The sequence below is a fragment of the Pseudochaenichthys georgianus genome, chromosome 19 (genome assembly GCF_902827115.2).
Source record: "Pseudochaenichthys georgianus chromosome 19, fPseGeo1.2, whole genome shotgun sequence".
In the NCBI taxonomy this organism is placed as follows: domain Eukaryota; kingdom Metazoa; phylum Chordata; class Actinopteri; order Perciformes; family Channichthyidae; genus Pseudochaenichthys; species Pseudochaenichthys georgianus.
Genome location: NC_047521.1, coordinates 1278939 through 1302310, shown reverse-complemented (window position 1 = coordinate 1302310; position 23372 = coordinate 1278939). Strand labels below are relative to the sequence as shown.

Below are 23372 nucleotides of genomic sequence, written 5' to 3'. Positions count from 1 at the left end.
TTGCCAGAGACCCCTTCACTGTTGCAATAGAGGGGGGGACGTATCAAGCAGAGCAAAGGAAGTGGTCCCCTACATCAACGAGGGGAAATATACACTGGAAGTTATTGACATGCAGCACACTAACGGGCCAGCGAATTTTTGGAGTGATGTCAAAAAACCAACCCGGTGTCACGGCAAGACGTGAACATGTGACGATTTACCATGCTGGGAGACGTGAAGATGTCACGATTTTGTCCCTTCAAACGTGACAGTTACACGGTATTGTTAACCCATGTTAACCAGTGGAGAAAAAAACCCAGAAATGCCAAGAAAATGCTACTCCGACGGTCGGTTGTTATTGTCAATATTAATATAATAATGATTTATTTTTTAATAGTCACACTCGATTACACCGATTTTCTTGTTGCTCCAGCTGGTCGACACTCGGCAATGGTGTGAGGAAAATATATGTGACACTCTGTGCTTTTATTCCTCTTCGGGGGGTGAAATCACACACACACACACACACTGCAGCAGCTGCAGGCAGATTCAAGGCGATGCCTGCTGTTGATTTAACCGGTTGACCGCTGAGACCTCCAGAATTCGGCGATTTGTTTCAATACAAATCTATCACATTGCTCCTAATGCAGAAGTCCACTTTACTGATACTCTCTTTAAAGTCTCTCCGAATATTTGCTGTGTGTAATTGTCTGGTAATTTAATTCCAAGAAACACACACAGAGGAAATCAGTCAAAATCAATATTCCTAGGTTATTATTACCCCCAAATATTCTTATTGTTTTTTACATGAGCTGTGTTTGCTCTGAAGGCACATGCCCCAGCAACAATCACAGGGAAAATCGGCCAGGACGAAATCCCCTTAGACACCGATTCCCCAGGTTATCATTAAAACCCCCAAATGTAAAGAGTAGAGAAACCAAAAAAATGCAGCCGCTCAGTTTCACAGGTAATTTTTATGATACCGTCAATCACAGATTCTGGTAAGGCAATGTCCAAATATAGATTTGAAATTACACTTACCAGTTCTGAAGATCTTTTGGTATCCTGCCGACAACGCCAATTTGTGATGGAAACTTCTGTGCAGCAATGCAGAGCCAAAGCTCAGGAAAGGATGGAAGCTGGAGAGGCTTTAGTCAAACACTGATAATTATTGAGAGTAGAATACGGCCGGAGAGATCACAGAGTATATCACATTACCATGTGAGCCACCTAGCAAACTCTGAAGACAAAGAGTAAAATACATGATCTGTATATCCATAAAGGTGGGACCTAAAAACCCGCCCTTCCTACCTTAATCATTACCAGACATTGGAACAAATACCAGTTTGTATTACCAACTCACATGGTGCCAAACTTCTCCCCCACAGGAAGGCAGAGGACCTCTTGACCTGTGTCCTCCTCAAGTTACAGGCAGGAGCATATGCGATTTAACGAAAAGCATATCTTTGTAAATTAAACAGTTTCTCAGAAAAGCTGAGAACCTCTAGACACAAAGAGATCGGATTAAAATATTCTCTGACACAAAGGACAGACGAAAACAGCAGCGTGGAAGCGCTCCGGTCCCTCCGTGGTATCCCCGGGGTGAAAGCAGGCCTCTGCAACAGCAGAACCAGGACAGGTGGAAAGCAGGCCCCAGCCGTGGTAAAATCCTCCTCCGCACAACAGCACACGCCCGGTGGAAGCAGGCCAAGCCCGAAGCGTGGATCCACTCTCCGCGACGACTCCGGGGTAAAAACCTCTCCAGTACAGCCTCTACAGGTGGGAGCTGGCCTCCGTAGATCGCAGATCGCAGGCAGCAACAGGTGGAGCCGCTCCGTCTCTTCGCTCCGTCTCCGGAGGAAAAACACCTCGGTACAGCCGTACTCGACAGGTGGGAGTAGGCCTCCGCAGATCGCAGACAACTAAAACTACTATTTGTATAAGCAGGGATGGCTAAAAGTTTGTAAGCAGGAGAGCTAGATGCTAACAGATGCCAGATGCTAACAGGTAGTGTGAGCCTGTAGAAAGTGACTTATCACACAAACACCATCACCAAAACAGCTCGACAGCGGCTCTTCTACCTCTGCAGGCTTTGGAGGTTCAACATGGACTCCAGGATACTCTGCAACTTCTGCAGGTGCACCATAGAGAGCATCCTGACCTTCTACAGGTGCTCCATAGAGAGGATCCTGACCTTCTACAGGTGCTCCATAGAGAGGATCCTGACCTTCTACAGGTGCTCCATAGAGAGGCTCCTGACCTTCTACAGGTGCTCCATAGAGAGCATCCTGACCTTCTACAGGTGCTCCATAGAGAGGATACTGACCTTCTACAGGTGCTCCATAGAGAGGATCCTGACCTTCTACAGGTGCTCCATAGAGAGGATCCTGACCTTCTACAGGTGCTCCATAGAGAGCATCCTGACCTTCTACAGGTGCACCATAGAGAGCATCCTGACCTTCTACAGGTGCCCCATAGAGAGGATCCTGACCTTCTACAGGTGCACCATAGAGAGCATCCTGACCTTCTTCAGGTGCTCCATAGAGAGGATCCTGACCTTCTACAGGTGCTCCATAGAGAGGATCCTGACCTTCTACAGGTGCTCCATAGAGAGCATCCTGACCTTCCTCAGGTGCTCCATAGAGAGGATCCTGACCTTCTACAGGTGCTCCATAGAGAGGATCCTGACCTTCTACAGGTGCTCCATAGAGAGGACCCTGACCTTCTACAGGTGAGGATCCTGACTGGCTGCATCACGGCCTGGTACAGCAGCTGCACCGCCCTCAATCGTAAGGCTTTACAGAGAGTGGTGAAAGCTGCACAGCACATCACCAGGACGGAGCTGCCCTCCATGGAGGACCTTTACTCCCAGCGGCTCAGGAAGAAATCCCTCAGGATCATCAAAGAACCCATCACCCCAGCCACAAACTGTTCTGTCTGCTGCCATCTGGCAGGCGGTACCGCAGCATCCGGACTAAAACCACCAGACTCAGGGACAGTTTCATCCCACAGGCCATAAGACTGTTACACACCTGAACTTTTGAAAGAACATGCATAACATTCATTTGTTTGCAACTCATATATCAATATTCCAATTATTGTATATAGATATTCTGCACTGTTTCTATTATATTCTGTTTCTATTATATTCTATTTTATTTACTTGTACTATCTTATCTGTGTTATTGTGTTGCACTGTTGGAGGAGCCTGTGACCTAAGATTGTCATTGTCATAAATACACTGTAGCTATGCACACATGACAATAAAAGCCTTGAAACTTGAAATGATGTTATATCACCATCTAAAGTTGTAGACATACTCATAAGACGAGGCATATTTGTGTGTATTTCTGTCTGATGGGTCAGTAAATGATTTATTGTATTTGTCTCCTCACTCTCCTGTGTGTTTCTCCCTGCAGCATCTGTCCTACGGTAACGGCAGCCTCCATGTAGACGCAGCGTTCCAGCAGACATTATGGAGTGTGGCTCCCATCTGTTCTGGCAGTGAAGTAGCACAAGGTACAGCCTATGTCTACTCGTTTCTCTCTTTCTTTCTTGCTTGCTGAATGTTTTAATCTTTTATCTTAGCTTCCTGCTTTTGTACATTCTTTTTTATCACTTTTAACAGATGTCCATGTGTAGTTTCATTTACATTTCTCAACACATATGCAAATGTAATATTATTTCAAAGACAACAGTTGATACAGTTATTTTTACATGAACACAGTGAGTACTCTAGTAAGCAGTAGGCTATGTCATCTCCTCATTTCCTATCCTCATTTCTGGAGCTTTGTCTCCACTATTGAAAATGTATTCTCTAGATTTGCAGACTCGAGCAGCATCTTGATTTTCTTTTATGCAATTGTTAGATAATAGTGTCTACATCCCACTAAAATCAAGCGTTTTGAGTCTGGGTTAGGTTGTTTAAGTCTATGCAACTTTCCTGGGTTGCTGCCAGGGTAGGATTTTCACCGGCGGCCATGACGGCCATGCCGTCATTGCCCCTCAGTCTGGCCGTGAAGCCCCGAAAATAATTGTACGTCCTACGGCCACAGGCCCGGTTCTACGGGGGTGCATAAGGGTGACCTGTGCCGCTGCGCGTTCGTCATCTGCAAGGTGCTTCCAAAGCAGTCAATGATGGACATCAGAAAATGGTTAAAACAACCAGCCCTTATCGCCAGCAGTAACACTGCATCTACTGCAGGTAATAACAGTTCAGATGATGGGGACATTACGTTATCCACGGCCACTGTCGTGGACACTAACATCCTCCCGCCCGACTCGCCGGCTTTGCCCACGGAGGCAGAGCAGCCGCAGCCGTCTTCGTTGCCCCAAAGAACGCCACCCCTCGGCGGCCCGCAAGTGCCAGAGGACCTCGGCAAAACAGAGCCTGCCCAGGTATATTTGAAAAAGTACCCAACTCGCCTGTACAGTGGGGTGAGGCGCTCATTTTGCAGCTCATGGTTTCAAAACAGAGATTGGCTGGAATATTCATGTGAAAAAGATGCCATCTTCTGCTATGCATGAAGACATTTCGGTCTTAAAAGGGGAGTGATTTGTAAAATATCCATAAAGAAATATTAAATCTGTTTCCAGCTCTGTTTCATATGGGTGTTGAGATGTATCCATAGATCTCTTCATTTTGCTCTCAAAGTGCACCAGATTGATGCTTTTAACTTCAATATTTAAAAAAAAATCTAACCGGACCCCCCTAGAGAAGGTGAGGACCCCACTAGAGGTTGTTAGGTCCACTCTCCACTTATAAAAATAGCACTTTACCACTGCACCCTCTCTAATCTCAGATGCAGCCTGAGTCATTTTGTTCTGGAACCAGGCCTGTACGGCCACCATGGCCTGCGTGCCCCTGATACTGTTAAAGTCTCGAAGTTGCCTTAAAAGCATCAGAACAGTGGTTTCTGAACTGCATTATGCTGCGTTCACAACGGACGCGATGCGAATATTCTCATCACTCTAACCATTGGAGTTCTATTTCGTCCCTACTGACCGCCAGAGGCGGTGCTTTAGCACTGGATATGTCCATCGGGCGCATGCGCAGCTCGAGTACCAACAACAACAAAGTCACCTGTGACCCACGTGACACCGGCTATATCAGCCGGTGTCGTCAGAGGATCTGTTCCTTTCATCTTCTCGCTGCGCGAGAGTACCGTGGCTACATTTTTGTAGCCTACAGCGTTCAGGTTTGAACATTTGATCTGAGGGATTTCTCTGCAAGCAGCTGGCCGCGTGCAGCTTTGCGACTGACAGTCGGAGCTACGGGTTGTTAACGCGTCCTCCAGGAGCTGTGGCCGGCTGTGCAGAGCCTCGACAGACAGGTTTGTGTCAACTTGTTGTTGGTGATGGCTGTGCCCCTGCACCCGCTCCCAGCTAAGTTGTCCTGATTGCTGTCTTGTTTATTGTTTGGCTTAGACTTTCTGGTGACGACAGTGTTCCCGCTTCCTCTCCCATAAAGTTGCCCTTAATATGCTCTTTTGAAAGTTCTGCTTGTGGCGTTGTGCCCGAGCTATCATTAGCATTTGAGTCCCAGCTTTGGCTGCGCCCCTCTCATTCAATTTAGTATGGAAAGCCCAGGGTGCCATATTTTGCCCATTTTTTGTTTAGATGCAGAGAAGGTAAGGTAAGTACTGGCCATAGTTACTACTGTAACTACGGCCCTAGGCCATGTAAGCACTAGCCATGGTTAGTACTGTAACCATGGCCTACGGTTCTATGCGGGCTGTTCTCCTTCTTAGAAGCTATTTATCTGGTCTTAACATTTGTGTTCTGACTTGGTTGCTTGATTGTTAGCAGCAGCCGCTTGGCTAACACCTTGCATGTACTGTTAAGCTTCGTTATTTAACTCAGCCGATGAGGGCAGTGCTCTCGCTCCCGCTCCCGGTAACGCATGGTTTTGATTGCAGTAGCGCTATATTGTTGTATTTACTGCTCCTAGTACTAGACTCCTAGCAATAGGGTGATATGCAGAGAACAATCTTCACTGTGTGTGCACCTTCCGGCGCAGACTGAAAACTCATCTCTTTCGACTCCACCTCGAGCGATAGAATTACTAACAAAGAACTGCTAACAGAGCACTTATATACTAATAAAGGACTGGCTTATCTAAAGCCAGTTGAGTGGCACTTGAAATGCTTGGCTCTATGAAACCTGATGGACTTTATGATTCTGTTTTCTTCAAGGTTGTGTCTTCCTGGTCGAATGTACTTATTGTAAGTCGCTTTGGATAAAAGCGTCAGCTAAATGCAATGTAATGTAATGTAATGTAATGTGTGCTGTGGGCTCTGCATGTGTGGCCATTAAAGAGGACTTTATCCTTCCAATATTATATTATCTAGTGTGCAGCCGTTTGGCTGACACTTTTAGGCACCGGCCACAGTTACTACTGTAACTACGGTTCCAAGCCGTGTAAGTACTGGCCATAGTTACTACTGTAACTACGGTTCCAAGCCGTGAAAGTACTGGTCAGAGTTACTACTGTAACTACGGCTCTATGCTGTGTAAGTACTGGCCATAGTTACTACTGTACAGTTGCAAGAAAAAGTATGTGAACCCTTTGGAATTACCTGGATTTCTGCATAAGTTGGTCATAAAAGGTGTTCTGATCTTCATCTAAGTCACAACAATAGACAAACACAGTCTGCTTAAACTAATACCAAACAAACAATTATATGTTTTCATGTTTTTATTGAACACACCATGTAAACATTCACAGTGCAGGGTGGAACAAGTATGTGAACCCCTAGGCTAAAGACTTCTTCAAGAGCTAATTGGAGTCAGGAGTCAGCCAACCTGGAGTCCAATCAATGAGACGAGATTGGAGGTGTTGGTTAAAGCTGCCCTGCCCTATAAAAAATACACACCAGTTTTGAATTTGCTATTCTTAAGAAGCGTTGCCAGATGTGAACCATGCCTCGCACAGAAGAGCTCTCAGAAGACCTACCATTAAGAACTGTTGACTTGCATAAAGCTGGAAAGGGTTCCAGAGGTATCTCTGAAAGCCTTGATGTTCATCAGTCCACGGTGAGACAAGTTGTCTATACATGGAGAAAGGTCAGCACTGTTGCTACTCTCCCTAGGAGTGGCCGTCCTGTAAAGATGACTGCAAGAGCACAGCGCAGAATGCTCAATGAGGTGAAGAAGAGTCCTAGAGAGTCAGCGAGAGACTTAAAGAAATCTCTGGCACATGCTAACATCTCTGTTGACGAACCTACGATACGTAAAACACTGAACAAGAATGGAGTTCATGGGAGGACACCACGGAGGAAGCCACTGCTGTCCAGAAAAAAACATTGCTGCACGTTTGAAGTTTGCAAAAGAGCACCTGGATGTTCCACAGCACTACTGGCAACATGTTCTGTGGACAGATGAAACCAAAGTTGAGTTGTTTGGAAGGAACACACAACGCTATGTGTGGAGAATCCAAAGGGTTTGCTGCATCTGGCTACCTCATTTCATTTGATTTCATTTAATTTCAAACCTTTATTTAATGAGATTGGTCCCATTGAGATCATGGATCTCTTTTTCAAGGGAGACCTGCAGCATATAGGTTCCACATGAAACATAAAACAATAAAGGACATTATACATTATATTTACAGGATACATTTACATAGTTATAGACATTTACAAGTGCCCATAGTATCAACAAGCATTTCATTTAGCCTAGCTTTAAAAATATGCAGAGGAATGAGATTGCTCAGTTTCAATTATTGCTGAAGATTGTTCAAAGCAAGTGGAGCTGCGCACATAAAAGCTGTCTTACCTAAGACAGTCCTTGCTCTTACCTACAGAATGGCTCATTCATGTAGCGCCTGTATGGCTTCTCTTGAGCCCGAGGACGGCCATGACCGCTGCCCCTCTTGCCTCAGCCGCCTCTGGCGGTCAGTAGGGACGAAATTCGAGCATCTAAGGGAGGTTCTCACGGTAGGTGCCTACATGAGCTGTAGCTGCATGCCTCGGGCAGCAGCCAACAGACACCTCTCCTTGTCACATCCTCCTCCAGATCAGTTCGGCCGTTCCCAGCGACTTGAGGGAGCGATGGCTATATGTGCTCCCCCCAATAGGAGGACTAGAAACAGGCTGTCCTCTAAAGTGGATCAGCTAGCTGCAGATATGGGCATGATGAAGTCGCTCCTCTTGGCCCTTCAGCCTGGGCCCGGTATAGGGGCTGCTAGCGTGCCGCCTGCCCCTCCTTCGGTTGATGCCCCTCCTTCGGTTGACGCACCTCTGTATGAGGATGCCTTGTCGCTAACGGCTTCGGCTAACCTCTTCAATGAAGAGATGGAGGACGAGGCCCCGCTCGAGGAGGCTTCCTTCTCCTCTGCTCAGGGTTCTCTGCAGGGTGTGGAGGTCGACTCCATGGCAGCCACTATTCGTACGGCCCTGGCGCACCTGCAGATTTCGGTTCCGCAGGCCGACTTGGTTCAGGCTAGTGCCTTCTTCAGGCTTAGCCCAGCCCCTGTCCCCCTCACCGTTCCTCCTTCAGAGGAGTACCTGAGGGAGCTCCATGCATGCTGGAGGGACACTAGGGCCCTCTGCCACGCTGGCTCTGACGCCCGGGCCTTGACTGCCATGCAGGATCCGGCGAGGGTGGGGCTGGGTGGCATGCCACCCATTGAGCCTGCCATCGCCTTCCTGATTCTGGCTCCTGACGAGGCTCAGGTGCCCTCGGCCTCAGTGCAGGGTCACAGACGCAGCGGCACGCATGGGTCGTATCGGGAACTCCCTCTCCCATCTAATGCTGGCTGTCTCCACCTCTCTGCAGCAGGCTCCGTCTAAGCCTTCTTTGCTGGGCCTCAGTGATGAATCACTGCAGGCTTTTTGCCCTAATGGCTACGGAATTGGGACGAGTTATGCCCTTTCTGGTACACACTCGTCGCCAAGTTTGGCTGGCCCAGTCACCACTAACGGGGAAATGTAAGAGAGTCTTCCGTAGCGTGCCAGTCGAGCCAGGGGAGTTTCTTTAAAACCTTATTAGAACCAATAGGTAACGTTAGCCAAAGTTGTGAGAACGTTCCCCGCTAGCTGGGAAGAACCACAGTTCCGGCCCCTAGCCTTCGGCTGGGCCAAAATGACAGTCGTTAGCGATCCGGCAGAGGCCCTAGCTCTGGCCCAAGAGTTGTCCGTCCTTCTGCCCCAGGACGCAATCGAGCCAGTAGACCCTCTGCTTAGCCGGCGGATTTCGCCTGATCTTGGACCTCAGAGGAATCAACAGATTCCTGAAGGTGCTGCCATTCTATATGCTGACCACAGCACATGCACAGGTGGAGTGATTCTCAACCGTGGACTTGAGGGATGCCTACTTCCACGTGGGCCGGGCAAGATGGTGCCTTATATTCAGTTCCTCCGGCCCTTGGGCAGACTGACGGCTGCCTCGGCCGCTGGGCCCTTAGGCCCGCTGTCGTTGCGCCCCATGCAGATGTGGCTGAACAGCCTTCACTTGGACGCCAAGTGGCACAAGCACAGGGAAGTCAGGGTGTTGCAGCGTTGCCTCCACTCTCTCTCACACTGGAGGGGCAGGGCCTATCTCCTGATGGGCGTGCCCATGGGCGCAATCCCATCCCGCCAGGAAACCATCACCATAGGTGCATGTCTCTCAGGGTGGGGTGCAGTGCGGCAGGGCAGGACCGTTCAGGGTCAGCGGTCTGCCCAGGAGGGTGCACGCCATGTCAACGTGCTAGAGCTTCGGGCTGTGCAGCTTGCACTCATGCACTTTCTACCCCAACTGGGGGTCAAGAATGTGCGTGTTCCTTGGGACACCATGTACGCTGTTGCCCAGACAACAGTCCCTTCTAGATAGTGGACATTCTCACTCCACTCTGAATGTATGTGGCTGCTATTTCTGCCGGACATGTTCGGGTCGACGGAGCCACGGCGGGGTGCCACAGGTCGGTGTCCCTCTTTATGAGAGGGGCTTTACGGCAGCGTCCCCCTAGCACCCCGAGGGCTCCGGCTTGGGACCTGCCCCTGCTGCCGGATGCCCTATCATCTCCTCCCTTCGAGCCCCTGGCCCAGGTGGGGCTTAGGTGGCTGCCCACAAAGGCAGCATTCTGCTTGCCATAGCCTCAGGGAAGCGAGTCGGGGAGTTGCATGTCCTCTCCATAAACGATACATGCCCAAGGTGGGAATCTCAGGTGTTGCCCTTTGGGCAAATGTGTCATTCCTGCCCAGGGTCCTTCCACAAACCCACTTCAATCAGCCTGCCCAGCTGGCACGCTTTGAAATTCAGGAATACGGCACGTTGAAGTTGCTGTGCCCTGTGGGTGTCCAAAGGGCGTATATCAAGGCTACTGCCTGTATACGGCAGTAGGAGCAACTCTTGAGTTTGCCCTGGCGGCACTAAAGGAGGTTAGGCCCTCTAACCAGTGGCCGCCCCACTGGGTCGTCGATACCATCTCACATGCCTACGGGGCCAGTGGCCGCCCCCTGCCATCAGGGCTGAGATGCCACTCTACAAGGAGCATCTCAACATATTGGGCTGCCCTGAGAGGGGTGCCCCTGGAGACCATCTGCGCCGTGGCGTCGTAGGCGTCTTCTGGCACATTCTCCAGTTGTTATCAGGTCAATGTCGCCACTACCCATTCTTTGGCCGTGGTCCTTTTGCCGAGCTCCGCTGCTTCCAGTAGTGAGCAAGGGCTTGGCTTCTTCATGACATGGTTGGTATAGGTCATCCAGTGCTAAAGCACCGCCTCTGGCGGTCAGTAGGGACGAAGTAGAACGGTAGTTACGGCTGTAACTACGGTTCTATGAGTCCCGGATGAACACCAGAGTTTCCTGTCACTCAGAATTCTTGTGTGCTCGCGAGAAGATTCTGGGAACAGATCCTCTGACGACACCGGCTGATATAGCCGGTGTCACGTGGGTCACAGGTGACTTTGTTGTCATTGGTACTCGAGCTGCGCATGCGCGCGATGGACATATCCAGTGCTAAAGCACCGCCTCTGGCGGTCATCCGGGACTCATAGAACCGTAGTTACAGCCGTAACTATCGTTTCACCGCGGCTGTCAGCTGTTTACTCATTCAAACAGGATGTGCTGGATAGGGGGCTTATATCCATGCTGTGGTGGAAACCAACTACGACCAAATTAACCTATTTTACCGTGATTTAATTGTAATAAGCATTTCAAAATGATGCTGAAGTAACTAAATACTGATAACGGTTACGGCCCGTCCACACAGCGGCGTGCGTTGACGCTTGGCGGTGGGCGTGTCTGAAGCTTGGGGATTTTTTGCGAGCAACGCGACCAACAACCAATCACATGAATCTCCCGCCCCCGACATACAAAGCAATAGCAATGTTAAAACGAAGTAAACTGGATATAAACTCCCCAAACAGGCGAAAACCTACCAGTTTCACCCACTGTCTCTGCCACCTCCCTCCATGCCTCGCTCCTCCGGTTTGTATCCCGGTAGATGACAGAGACTGATCATCCCCTGTACAGTTTCGGAGGTGTTGCACAAACAATTGCTGGTTGCACTGTCGCGGACATTCATTTCGGAAAATGTTTGTCTTTCTCACATGCCTGCCACGATGATCCTTCAGAATTGTTTTTTAAACTCTAATCTCACTTTCGCGAAGTTTGCTGGTGACTCTAGAACAGCTGACAATGTATGTGTGTTGATTAAGAGGAAAAGGTGCTTGGTATTTTTATTGTTGTTACTATCAGGAAATGTACAGCCTAGCAGTATTAGTCAAATAGCTACTCCTGCTGATTTTATATCTAGATCTGGGCTAGGTTTAATTCCTATAAATGTGCGTGGTCTGTTACCTAAATTAGATTTTGTCCGTATTTGGGCGAGTTCGGCTGATGCTGATGTCATTGTCTTATCAGAAACGTGGCTAGATAAATCCATTTTGGCCTCTGACATTTACATAAATGGTTACAGTGTATATCGTACTGACCGGCCTAAAAAAGGTGGTGGCGTTGCCATTTATGTGAAAAATAAGTTTTGTGTAACTAATATGCAGTGTGCGAAAAAGTAGACGTCCCACCGTCCGGGACGTGTTATTTACAATATCGGACAAGTAGATCTGTCAATTGACTTGTCCGGCGGACAAGTGACGTTTTTTGACAAATTATTGATACATTCAGTTTGCAAAAGGCAGAACTCATTCGCAAATTGTACGTGTCCGCCATTGTTCGTTTAGAAATGTTAGTTTCGGTTCTGCTTGTCGATTCCTAAGGAAATGCATCTCGCCCCTTTCTGTACAGTTAGACGGGGGCGGGCGGAGCGGGGTGGGAAGTGTAGCACAGTGGCAGGGTTGGGAAGCAAAACTCGGTTCCGAGTAGGAACAAATAACAATTGTCCGGTCCCGGGATTAATAAGAGTTGTGAGGACAGGAGGCGAGGCCGAGCCCCCGAGCCCCGCGGACTGCAGCTCTCTCTATGCTCCGTATCAGCTGATCGCTGCACGGTGCCGCTCAGCGTCTCTCTCTCTCTCTCTCTCTCTCTCTCTCTCTCTCTCTCTCTCTCTCTCTCTCTCTCTCTCTCTCTCTCTCTCTCTCTCTCTCTCTCTCTCTCTCTCTCTCTCTCCTCTCTCTCTCTCTCTCTCTCTCTCTCTACACACAGCGGATCCGCTGCCCGTTAACAGCCTCATCTTTGTCAAACTTTCTTATGTTCTTTCTCTAACACGTAATGAAGGTTATTAAGCGTTTTAGCTCCTGTGTTGTTAATATTGACGCCATTTCCTTTATGAAGTGAAGCAGCCTCCCTGTCTGTGTCCTCGCGCTGTCCTCACATCCTCGGACCCCCAGACTCAGAGGAGCACAGGGATGTCAGTATTGTTTATGAAGCAGGGTAAAGAAAGTACATTATTGAAATGAAAATACTATTTATTAACTTTTACAAACAGTGAGCAGCTGCAGCATGTGTATTGCAGGACATGTCTAAGCGTGCAAGCGTCTTTGAGTTGTAGAAAAGCGCTAGGCCTAAAGGCTATAAATATAATGTATTATTATTATTAGGTTATGGCCTATGCCACAGGCAGGCTGCAGTGTAACATCAGAGGACACTGGGCCAATTGTACATTCTCAAACTGCACCACTTAGAACTAACTAAACAATGCAGTATGAAGTGATTTGTAAATAGAAATACAGATTTGACTTAATGTTTTCATAAATATATTTTTCTCCCAGTTTGACTTATTTTTACCCTCTCAAAGAACCGGAATCGAGAACCGAAAATAACCGGAATCGTTAAAATCCAAGCGATATCCAACCCTATGTGTGATGCGGTAAAATCTTACCGCTCACTTACGTTAACGGTGTCGTAAAAAACGTGGAAAATGTAAAATACGATGACAAAGAAGAAGATTCCAGTGGCCCCAATTTTTGTCCATTCTGGACAAGTGAAAAATGTATTCGGACAAGTAAATTGCCAAACTCACTTGTCCATGGACAAGTACTCTCTAAAAACTTTTTCTCACACTGATATGGTTTCCAAATCTGTTAGTAAACAGCTAGAATTTTTAGCCGTGAATATTGAGGTAACAAAGGGTCAGCAGGTCATGGTGGTGGGCTGCTACAGGGCCCCCTCGGCTGTCAAGGACTCTTTATCGTCATTGGCAAAACTGTTATCACAACTTTCCTACAAGGAAATAGTGCTTTTAATTGGGACTGGTTAACTTCTGTGTCAGAGGATTTAAAAACCTGTGTACCTCATTGAATTTTACCCAGATTATAGACAGTCCTACTCGCCCTAATATTAAGTCCCCAAATAAATCCTCCTTAATTGATCTAATTTTAACAAATGTTCCACATAAATACTCTTCTGTGGGAGTATTTGCTAATGATGTGAGTGATCACTGTGTTGTAGCCACAATTAGGGACACTAAGGTCCAAAAGGTTAAACCACGTATCATCACAAAGAGAGACAAAAAACACTTTGTGGAGCAGGGTTTTTTACATGATCTGTTTGATTTTGATTGGGGTAGAATCAATTTGTGTGCTGATGTAGAAACTGCATGGTCTTATTTTTAACTTGGTTTTATGAAAATTATAGATAGACATGCACCTCTGCGTAAATTTAGAGTGAAGGGACGAAACAATCCCTGGTTTTCTGCTGAGCTGTCCAGTCTCCTTCATGAGAGAAATAATGCTTGGGCTAAGGCTAGGAAATCAGGCTCAGAGGTAGAATGGCTACGTTTTAGGCAGCTAAGAAATAGCTTCACATCTCAAATAAAAAGTGCTAAATCAAAGTACTATTTGTCGGTTACCACAGAAAACCTGAATAATCCTAGGAAATGTTGGAAAGCCATAAAATCGATTTCCACTGGTGATATCCCAAATGAGCTACCTCCGTGCCTCACCACAGCATCTGGCTCTATATCAGACAGGGCTACTATGCTAAATTGCTTTAATGAGCATTTTGTGTCTTGTGGCTCTCTGTTTGGCTGTGTGGCTCCTGTGAACGCTCCAATCCTTGACTCTGAACAATGTGGTCTGCAAAACCCTTTCAGTTTTACTCCTTTAACTATTAGTATTGTTCATGAAGCATTATCCAAGTTAGATCCTAGGAAACCGGCTGGCCCGGACAACGTAGAATCTTTCTTTTTAAAGATAGCTGCAGATTTTATTACTCCACCTCTTACTTCTCTTTTTAACCTCTCCCTCAGCACAAACACAATTCCAAAAGTATGGAAGTCTGCTTATGTCTTGCCTTTACTGAAAGGAGGGGAGGCAACTATTTTAAATAACTATAGGCCAATCTCTAAATTGTCAGTTCTGGCTAAGGTGCTCGAACGCCTAGTGAGTGAACAGGTAAAGGAGTTTTTATGTATAAATGATATCCTGTCTAAACATCAGTCAGGCTTCAGAAAGAAACACAGCACCATCACTGCCACAATGAAAGTGGTGAATGATATTACTACTATTTTAGATAATAAGCAGAGTTGTGCAGCTCTGTTTATTGACCTTTCCAAAGCGTTTGACACCGTTGATCATCTCATCTTAAAGCAGAGGCTACTCAGTATTGGCATATCCAGCCTTGCAGTGGGTGGTTTGTGAACTACCTCTCTGAAAGGTCCCAATGTGTTCATTTTGATGGACTGTCTTCTGAGTGGTTAAACATTTCTAATGGTGTACCACAAGGTTCTGTTTTAGGACCACTTTTATTCTCCATATATATTAACAGTGTAGGTGATAATGTGGATGAAGCTACTTTACATTTTTATGCGGATGATACTGTGATGTACTGTGCAGGTCCCTCCATTAAAGAGGCTGTTGTTAAATTACAGGCTGTTTTTAACACTATTCAGACTCAGCTCTCTGAACTAAAGCTTCTTTTAAATGTGGATCAAACCAAGGTAATGCTCTTTTCAAAAGCTAAAAAGACACCAGAGCCTGTTTTAGATATTGTAACTACGCAAGGAACAAAACTTGAAGTTGTTGCCTCTTACAAATACCTTGGTATCTGGCTTGATGATTGTCTCTCTTTTAAACTTCATGTCAATAACCTGCTTAAAAAACTGAGGGTTAGGCTAGGGTTCTTTTTCAGAAACAAGTCCTGTTTCTCGCTTGAGGCCAGGAAAAGGCTAGTCACTGTGACCTTTTTACCTGTGCTGGACTATGGTGATTTGTTGTATATGAATGCACCTGCCAATTGCCTGAGCAAATTGGATGCTGCGTATCACAGTGCACTGAGATTTGTCACAAATTGTAAAGCGCTTACACATCACTGTACACTGTATACCAAGGCAGGTTTACCATCACTCTCTGTACGGAGGCTCAGTCACTGGTACACTTTTATCTATAAAGCTATGTTGGGTAAACTCCCGTATTATATCTGCTCTCTGATAATGTGCCAAGAGCAAGGACTGTCTCAGGTAAGACAGCATTTATGTGCGCAGCTCCACTTGCTCGGAACAATCTTCAGCAAGAATTGAAACTGAGCGATCTCATTCCTCTGCATGTTTTTAAAGCTAGGCTAAATGAAATGCTTGCTGATACAATGGGCACTTGTAAATGTCTATAACTATGTATCCTGTAAATATAATGTATAATGTCCTTTATTGTTTTATGTTTCATGTGGAACCTATATGCTGCAGGTCTCTCTTGAAAAAGAGATCTATGATCTCAATGGGACCAATCTGGTTAAATAAAGGTTTGAAATGAAATGAATACAGCACCGGGTGATTCACTACCGCTGTAATGAATTTTCCCTCCATTTTTTTTAATATGAGGAAATGACCTGCGTAGTCTCTCCCAGCATACACGCGGTTTGATTGGCTAGTGCTTGTACTGGCAGATTTGCATTGGCTGATGCCTCTGTCGAGGCGTCAAAAGTTGAACATTGCTCAACTTTTGAAGACAGCGACGCCAGCAATGCTCCACGTCTCTCCCCAAAATGCAGTTCGGCTAAAAGTGACGTCACCCCATTCAAAGTGAATGGGCAGAAGCGTTGGAAGCTTCAACGCACGCCGCTGTGTGGACGGGCCGTTAGTAAAAACCATGCTTTGACAAGTGTGCAGACAAGACGGCAGGCGAAAAACTTTTAAAATGTGTGTTCTCTGAATGGAGCGACTAACCTGTATCTGCTCCGTCCAAACTCACAACAACGTCCGAAAGACAGAATTAAAACAGCGATTGTATTCGCCATGACACAGACAGTCTGTGGTTTGTACATGTTTAACTTTTGTCTAGTTTCTGAATAGATATGAGGAGCTGTGAGGAGTTGATTAGAGACACACACACACACACACACACACACACACACACACACACACACACACACACACACACACACACACACACACACACACACACACACACACACACACACACACACACACACACTTTTGCATTTCAAAGTACACTGCTGAATGATGTATGTGCAGAGTTTGACCCTTGAAGGCTGTTTCTTCTGCTCTGAAATGGAATATATTTGTTTCATATTAATAGAATTTTAGATTTTTTGATTTGATTTTTGATTTGTGAATGGGAGAAGTAGTAGATGGAAAACATACCAAACACTAATTATTCAAAGTAGAGTATTTCATTTTATATACGGTAATACTAAGGAGGCATAAGCCTATATGATGTTATAATGTTTGACATTATTGATATTAAAAAAGTGATTTGTTTTCCATGTCATCCGTGTGTTTTTCTTATCAGAAAGTGAAGTTATTTATTTGTAAGCTCCAAATCCAAATCTTTCCCTCAATGGCCTTGTGCCCTGAAAAAATGTGTGACACAAATGGCCTTGCCCCTAAAATGACGAAAATCCAAGCCTGGTTGCTGCCTTTCGTGTAAGCCACTATCACCCCCTAAATGCTCAGAATGACATGATTTGAAGACACAGGTGTTCATTTACAGTAGGCAGCTCTGCTGGTCTTTATGTATATCTGAACAGATGGGTTGCATGATTAGCCTAGTCATGTTTCCTTCTACTCTGCCCTATTCTTCTTTTTGGGGTTTCACTTTCCTGTAGTGTGTTCTATAGGTTTGTGTGCACAGTCTGCAAAGGCTAACATCTCAAAGTTCCGTCCAGAAGAAGTTTTTCATAAATTCCTACTTCCTCATGTCAGCAGTCATTTCATCAGAATGCTCAAAATAGTTCCTAAATTCCTAGGCAAGGCATGGGTGTTTAATGATTTAGTTATTGGAGCTGTCCTCTCCCCTCTATTTCTCCAATGTCATTTCCTTTTTTTCCTCCTTTCTGCCCTGTTTCCTGCAGGGTTTTTGATAGGAGGGGACGTCCTGCGCCTCCTTCACGGTCACATGGACGAGTGTCTAACTGTTCCGTCTGGGGAACATGGGGACGAGCAGAGGAGGTAATGTGCACTGATCATTCTTAACGTAATGTATTTCACATGTCGCAAGGGGAAGTGTAAATGTCTTGTTTAATTGCTGTCATTCAGTTATACACATTGCTACCCCAGTAACAACACATGTCTTATAAGACGCATTTAAAATTCCAAATGGGATTTTTTGGCCAAGGCAAACTATTGACAGACTACTTTCACAAACCGTAATATCTGTAAACCTGAATAATACCTCACAGTAATAGTCAGTCCATGTTATACCTACAGTGAGTATATTTGTTCCGCTGTACAGTATACACTAAGGTTGTCAAAAGTGCAATAATTTCTACCAGATACATTACAAATAAAATAAACAAACATTTAATCTTAGCGGGTCCACAATACCAAAAACATAAACTCAACAGGAGGCAATGGAGCTGTGAGTACATTTTTAACCAATACTATATTGCCATACAAACATATGTTTGCATCTCTTCCAGTTCTAAAGTGATGTCTTCCACCTGTTCCTCTGCTTCAGTTTGGCTCTTCACCCTCATGTATCAAACATTAGTCATACAGTATTCTGTTTCCACCTTAATGAAATGATCATAGCCTGCGGGGAAAGAAGATCCCGAGCTCTCTGCCGTGACTGACACAGAGGAGTGTTAATAATGATACTGTAGTTTTAAGCAATGTTGTTAAACAGTGCCGCTGAGAGAGACTGTGTGCTGAGGGTTATACTGAGTCATCCAGGTGGTACATTATCTACATGTACTACGTTGCATTGTCTTGTAGAATGTACACTATCATGGGTGGAGAGGATGTTTGAAGGTGTGATTGTTTAATCCCCCCCCCAGGACAGTGCACTATGAGGGGGGAGCAGTGTCCACTCATGCCAGGTCCCTGTGGAGGCTGGAGACACTGCGGGTGGTGTAAGTACAACATGCATCACACACATTCTGTCCACACATGTACAAATATACACAAGCAGACACGATCACTACTCACAGTTCTGTTGGTGTTTTATGTGTGTACATCTCTCATGTGCTCTCACCTCGTTGTCCTCGGTCAGCTGCTGCTGGGGCTTCCTCACAGGGTTCACAACGAAGCATTCATTAGTAATGCTTTGTGTGAGGGAAACTTCTGCAGCGATGCAGAGTCAGGACTCAGAGAGACACGAGGAGAGCTGGAGCTTTGATGTCAAACACTGGTGTTTATTACAAGTATCGGCCGGAGAATTTCACATCACAAGTCACAGCAGCCGAGGTTCTGACTGCACGGTGGGTTGCCACATCAATTCTGCCCAGCCTCTCTCTCGATTGACATTTTAACTAGTGTACAGAGAGTTAATCCACAGCTGGGCACACTGGAGATATCCCAACATCTGGAGACACTGAATCACCTGACTCTTAGGCTCTGTGACCGAGAGCTGACCAGTCATACAACTGAGAATAAGTGCAACAGCACATTCTTTAAAGGAGATAACAGAGTCAGGATTGGTTATTAACGTCAACAGGCAATAAGGTTACATATCTTAGGAGTAAGGAAGAGTTATCCTCTGACACAACCCACACAAGTATCATGCTAAATGAAGCTCTGTTGCTTGGATATCACTAGATCAGCGTAATATAAAAGTACATAACGATTGATGTGTAACTTAGCATCATTACTATCTAGCCGCTAGCTGCTAACTGCCGCGGCCGCCTGGTTAATATCAAATCCATCATAACAAATCAAGTACCATGCTGCCATGAACGTGCGGTGCTGTTATGTGTACGCACATTGACGTGCTTAATGTGAACGAGCCTTTTGGGGGGCGTGGTTAAAGTTGCGCATGCTCTATGAGCGCACATACGGGTAATCCGTGACGTTTCGCTCTCTCAAAAGTTGGCCCATTTTATCTTCATGCGCCAATGAGCAGCTCTCATAGGAATGAATTAGGCCCCGCCTCCCACGCTGTATCCAGTTCTTATTAAACATCCATGGTCCGACTTCAGGCGAGCTTTTTGAGACCTCCCCCGGCTGCGATCGGCTATTCTCTTCTACTTTCGAGGTGAGCCGCAGCTCGTCTCAAACAAGCCTGATGTCTGACAGCAGCTCTGTCCCCGTTGTTTTCACAAACACCCCCGCCTCTGTTCGTACACATTTACTGACATATACATTTGTATCATCTGTTGTAGACCCACATAAATAAAATAAAATAAGAACTCATTCTCAAAAAAGATAAACGCCATTCTTAAAATGTATAAACGAAAAAAGCGATCATGAAAATGTTTCCAATAAATGAATAAAATAATTTTTGACCACTTTGTCGTTCAGATATATCACATGTGTAACTAAATGATACATGAATTGAAACAAAGCACTTAAAACTGAGGAGTGACTCTCGTGAGTTTCATGTGTTTTCTTCACTGCTCTCATGTCAAGAAGCATCAGATCAGTGCATGCGCTGAATCGTCCAATCAGTGAGCGATACACAGTAAGGGGGCGGGGCGAGTATCTGAGGATTTCATCGGAAGATGATCTTGTGGTTCCTCCATTATCGCTCCTCGGTCCTCCGGCAGAAATAAGCGCCATGGGACGGTACTCAAGATGGCGCAGACAAATCAACTTCCGGTGAGACCGAGAACGAGGAGCGAGGAAATGAAAATAGTCGACCTGAGACACAGGCTGCAGTCGAATAGTCCATTTAGCTTAGGAACCTTCCTAAAGGAGTGAAATGACCCGGAAGTCCCTCAGTGGCAGCCATGATAAGTGCCGTTCGAATTCTCTACACCAGTGGTTCCCAAACTGTTTGTGCCCGAGGCTCCAAAGGACAAGTACACATCTCAGGGCACACCTACTGTGCAGAATAGCCCTTATAACACGTGTTATCCCTCATATCATGTAAAATATCTGTACATGTGCATAATTATTTACTAATGCCAAATAAAATGTGACAAGACAACTATATTACTCATGAAATATTTATTAATGAAGTATTTCAGAAATTAATTTGAAACGTTATCAAATTAGGCTTCATCAAAGCAGCAACACACTCATGTAAACCAGACAGGTCACACATTAAACATGAGGCAAAGGAAAGTCAGCAGAAACTCAGCAGAGAACTGTCGATGCAGGGAAGCTGCAGTCCGTGGTCCTGAACTACACATTATAAATGTAACATTTCAGCAATCAGCATTGAAACATGTGCTATTGTAAATATTTTGCCGACTTACAAATTAGTGAGAAACATGTGCCTGTCGGGGCGCGCAGATTTTTTTAATCACTCGCAAGTCCTGTTCAACAGAGAGCCGTGACCTCCTGCTGTTCTTCGTGTAAGCCAGAGTAGAGAACGCCAACTCACACCGGTAGGTCGTGGGGACACGAAGAAGCTGCTCAATCGCGTGGTGGGAGATGATTGGGTACTCCGATGCAGAAGCCAACCAAAACTGATCCAGTGGGAGCTCACTACATTTGAGTTTCAGTGTGCGGTCCACACGGAGCTCTGCGCACTCCTCTCTCTCTTTCATGGTGAGCTTTTCTGTTGAGGATTCCTGGTGGAATAGGTCTCGGATCAGTTATAGTCCTCGATGTCAGCCACAGTCCTCGATGTCAGCCACACGTGGAAAATAGCGCTCAAACCTCTCTTTTAAGATCTGAAGGTGTTCGGCTAACAGCGCGCTCCCTAGCTGCTGATGCCAGCGGGAACATGTCCATGGAGCCCTGTTCCAAAGCCTCGCGCCACAGGAGAAGTTTGCCCATAAACCCCCGAATCTTGTCTGTGGATGATACAATGTTTTCATTCCTGCCCTGAAGCTTGGCGTTTAACTCGTTGAGATGCCCACATATGTCTGCGAGGTGAGCCAGCCTGGAGCTTGTCTTTATGTGGGACAGCGTGTTCACATGAAAACTCCAAAAGCTCTTCCCGAAGCTCATAAAGTCGGGATAGGACTTTCCCCCGTGACAGCCAACGTACCTCTGTGTGGAGGATCAGGCTTTGGTGGTCGGCTCCCATCTCGGCGCCCAGCTGGGAGAAGAGGCGAGATTTCAGGGGCCTTGATTTGAAGTAATTCACCATCTGCACAGCCTGACTCAGCAGCTCAGTCGACTCCGGGGGCATGGTGTTGGCAACGAATGCCTCTCGATGCAACATGCAGTGGTTTGTCACGATATGTGGGTTTTGTGCTCTCACCTTAGCAATACATCCTTTCACTCTCCCCGTCATGCTTGCTGCACCATCTGTGAAAAGACTGACGCACATATTCCAGGTCAGACTGTTCTCTTTTAAATAGTTATTAGTTCCCCTGAATATTTCTTCTTCCGTAGTATGGCTTTCCATTTCTTTGCAGAAGAAAAACGTCTCTTTGATAGAGTCAGCATCAACATATCTGACGTTTGCCATAAGTGGGGCAGCCCCACTTATGTCAGTGGATTCGTCTATTTGTAGGAAAATCTGCCGCTCGCCTGCAGTTTCTCTGTCAGATGTTGCTCAATGTCTTCTGACATGTCGTCCATTCTTCTTTTGACTGTATTATCAGACGACGGCACTTTGGATGGCTCATTTGCGGCATCTGGACCCAGCATGACACCTGCAATTTGTTTGCAAGCGGGGAGAATGAGTGTCTCCGCTATTGTGTGAGGTTTCTTCTGCTTTGCAATGAGCTCCGCTAGCACGTAACTAGCCTCCATTACCTTTTCAGACACTTTCACACAATCCAACAAACGGTCTTGCTGCCTCTGGTTCAGATCCCGCGCTCTTTTGAAGTAGGCCAAGTTTCTCTGAACATGGAAGAGGTGTTTGGTTTCCAAGTGCCTCTTCAGCTTGCTTGGAACCATGTTCGCATTAGCTAACTTCTCCCGACAGACGACGCACTCGGGCTGAGGGTTGTTGACATCCCCGGTCCAACTGAAGCCATAAGACAGGTCACTTTCATGATACTGTCTGCTGACCTCTTTTCTTTCGGTGGTGGGTTGTCGGCAGTCTCTGCTCTGGTGGTTGGTGGTTTGCTCCGCACAAGAAAGCGCTCCATTTTCCCTCTTCCGTGTTTCTCTGTTTTAATGTTGTCCTTCAGCCGTTGATGTGTCACGGTCTTATAATTCCCACCTGTGCAACTGCGTTAACAGCGAAATATGGGGTTCTGTGAGGATTTTTTTTAAATAATAGTTTTTAGGTATAGACTTTGCCTCTGTATTATGAAATGAGTGCATACAAAGTGCTGATATAGTAAATAAAAAAATAATTATTTTTGTGTAGTTGTATATTGCAATAATAACGTATGGTTGTCACAAAATCCCACGGCACACCCGGACTTGCCTCACACCGTTTGGGAACCACTGGTATAATATATAGGAAAGGAGGTTTCAAACTTCCTTTATCACCTCCTTTAGCTTAGGAACCACTGGATCTCCCTCACCGAAAGGAGAGGAGAAAATGCTGCCCCACAATGCATTGCAGCCGCAGCATTTGCCGTCACACAACAGTCGGCCGTTCACAGAAACAACCGATTATGACGGAGAAATGATATCATGAAAGTTACGGTGCTTATTAAGCATTTTAAAACGTATGTGGTAAGTTACAAAGTGCTTTGTTTTGAACGTTCATCAGTATTATAATCAAAGAGAGAAATATGAACGTTAGTTTTTACTGAAATGATCAA

The 23372-nt window shown here is 46.0% G+C and overlaps 1 protein-coding gene across 1 annotated transcript in view; it reads left to right on the top strand.

Moving 5' to 3' along the window:
• Positions 1-23372, top strand: part of ryr2a (ryanodine receptor 2a (cardiac)) — a 321872-nt gene that overhangs the window by 110185 nt on the left and 188315 nt on the right. Inside the window, exons 8-10 of the mRNA XM_034107043.2 lie at positions 3399-3498; positions 17667-17763; positions 18591-18665. Of these exons, the coding sequence (XP_033962934.1) occupies positions 3399-3498; positions 17667-17763; positions 18591-18665 (272 nt within the window). The remainder of the gene's footprint in view (positions 1-3398; positions 3499-17666; positions 17764-18590; positions 18666-23372) is intronic.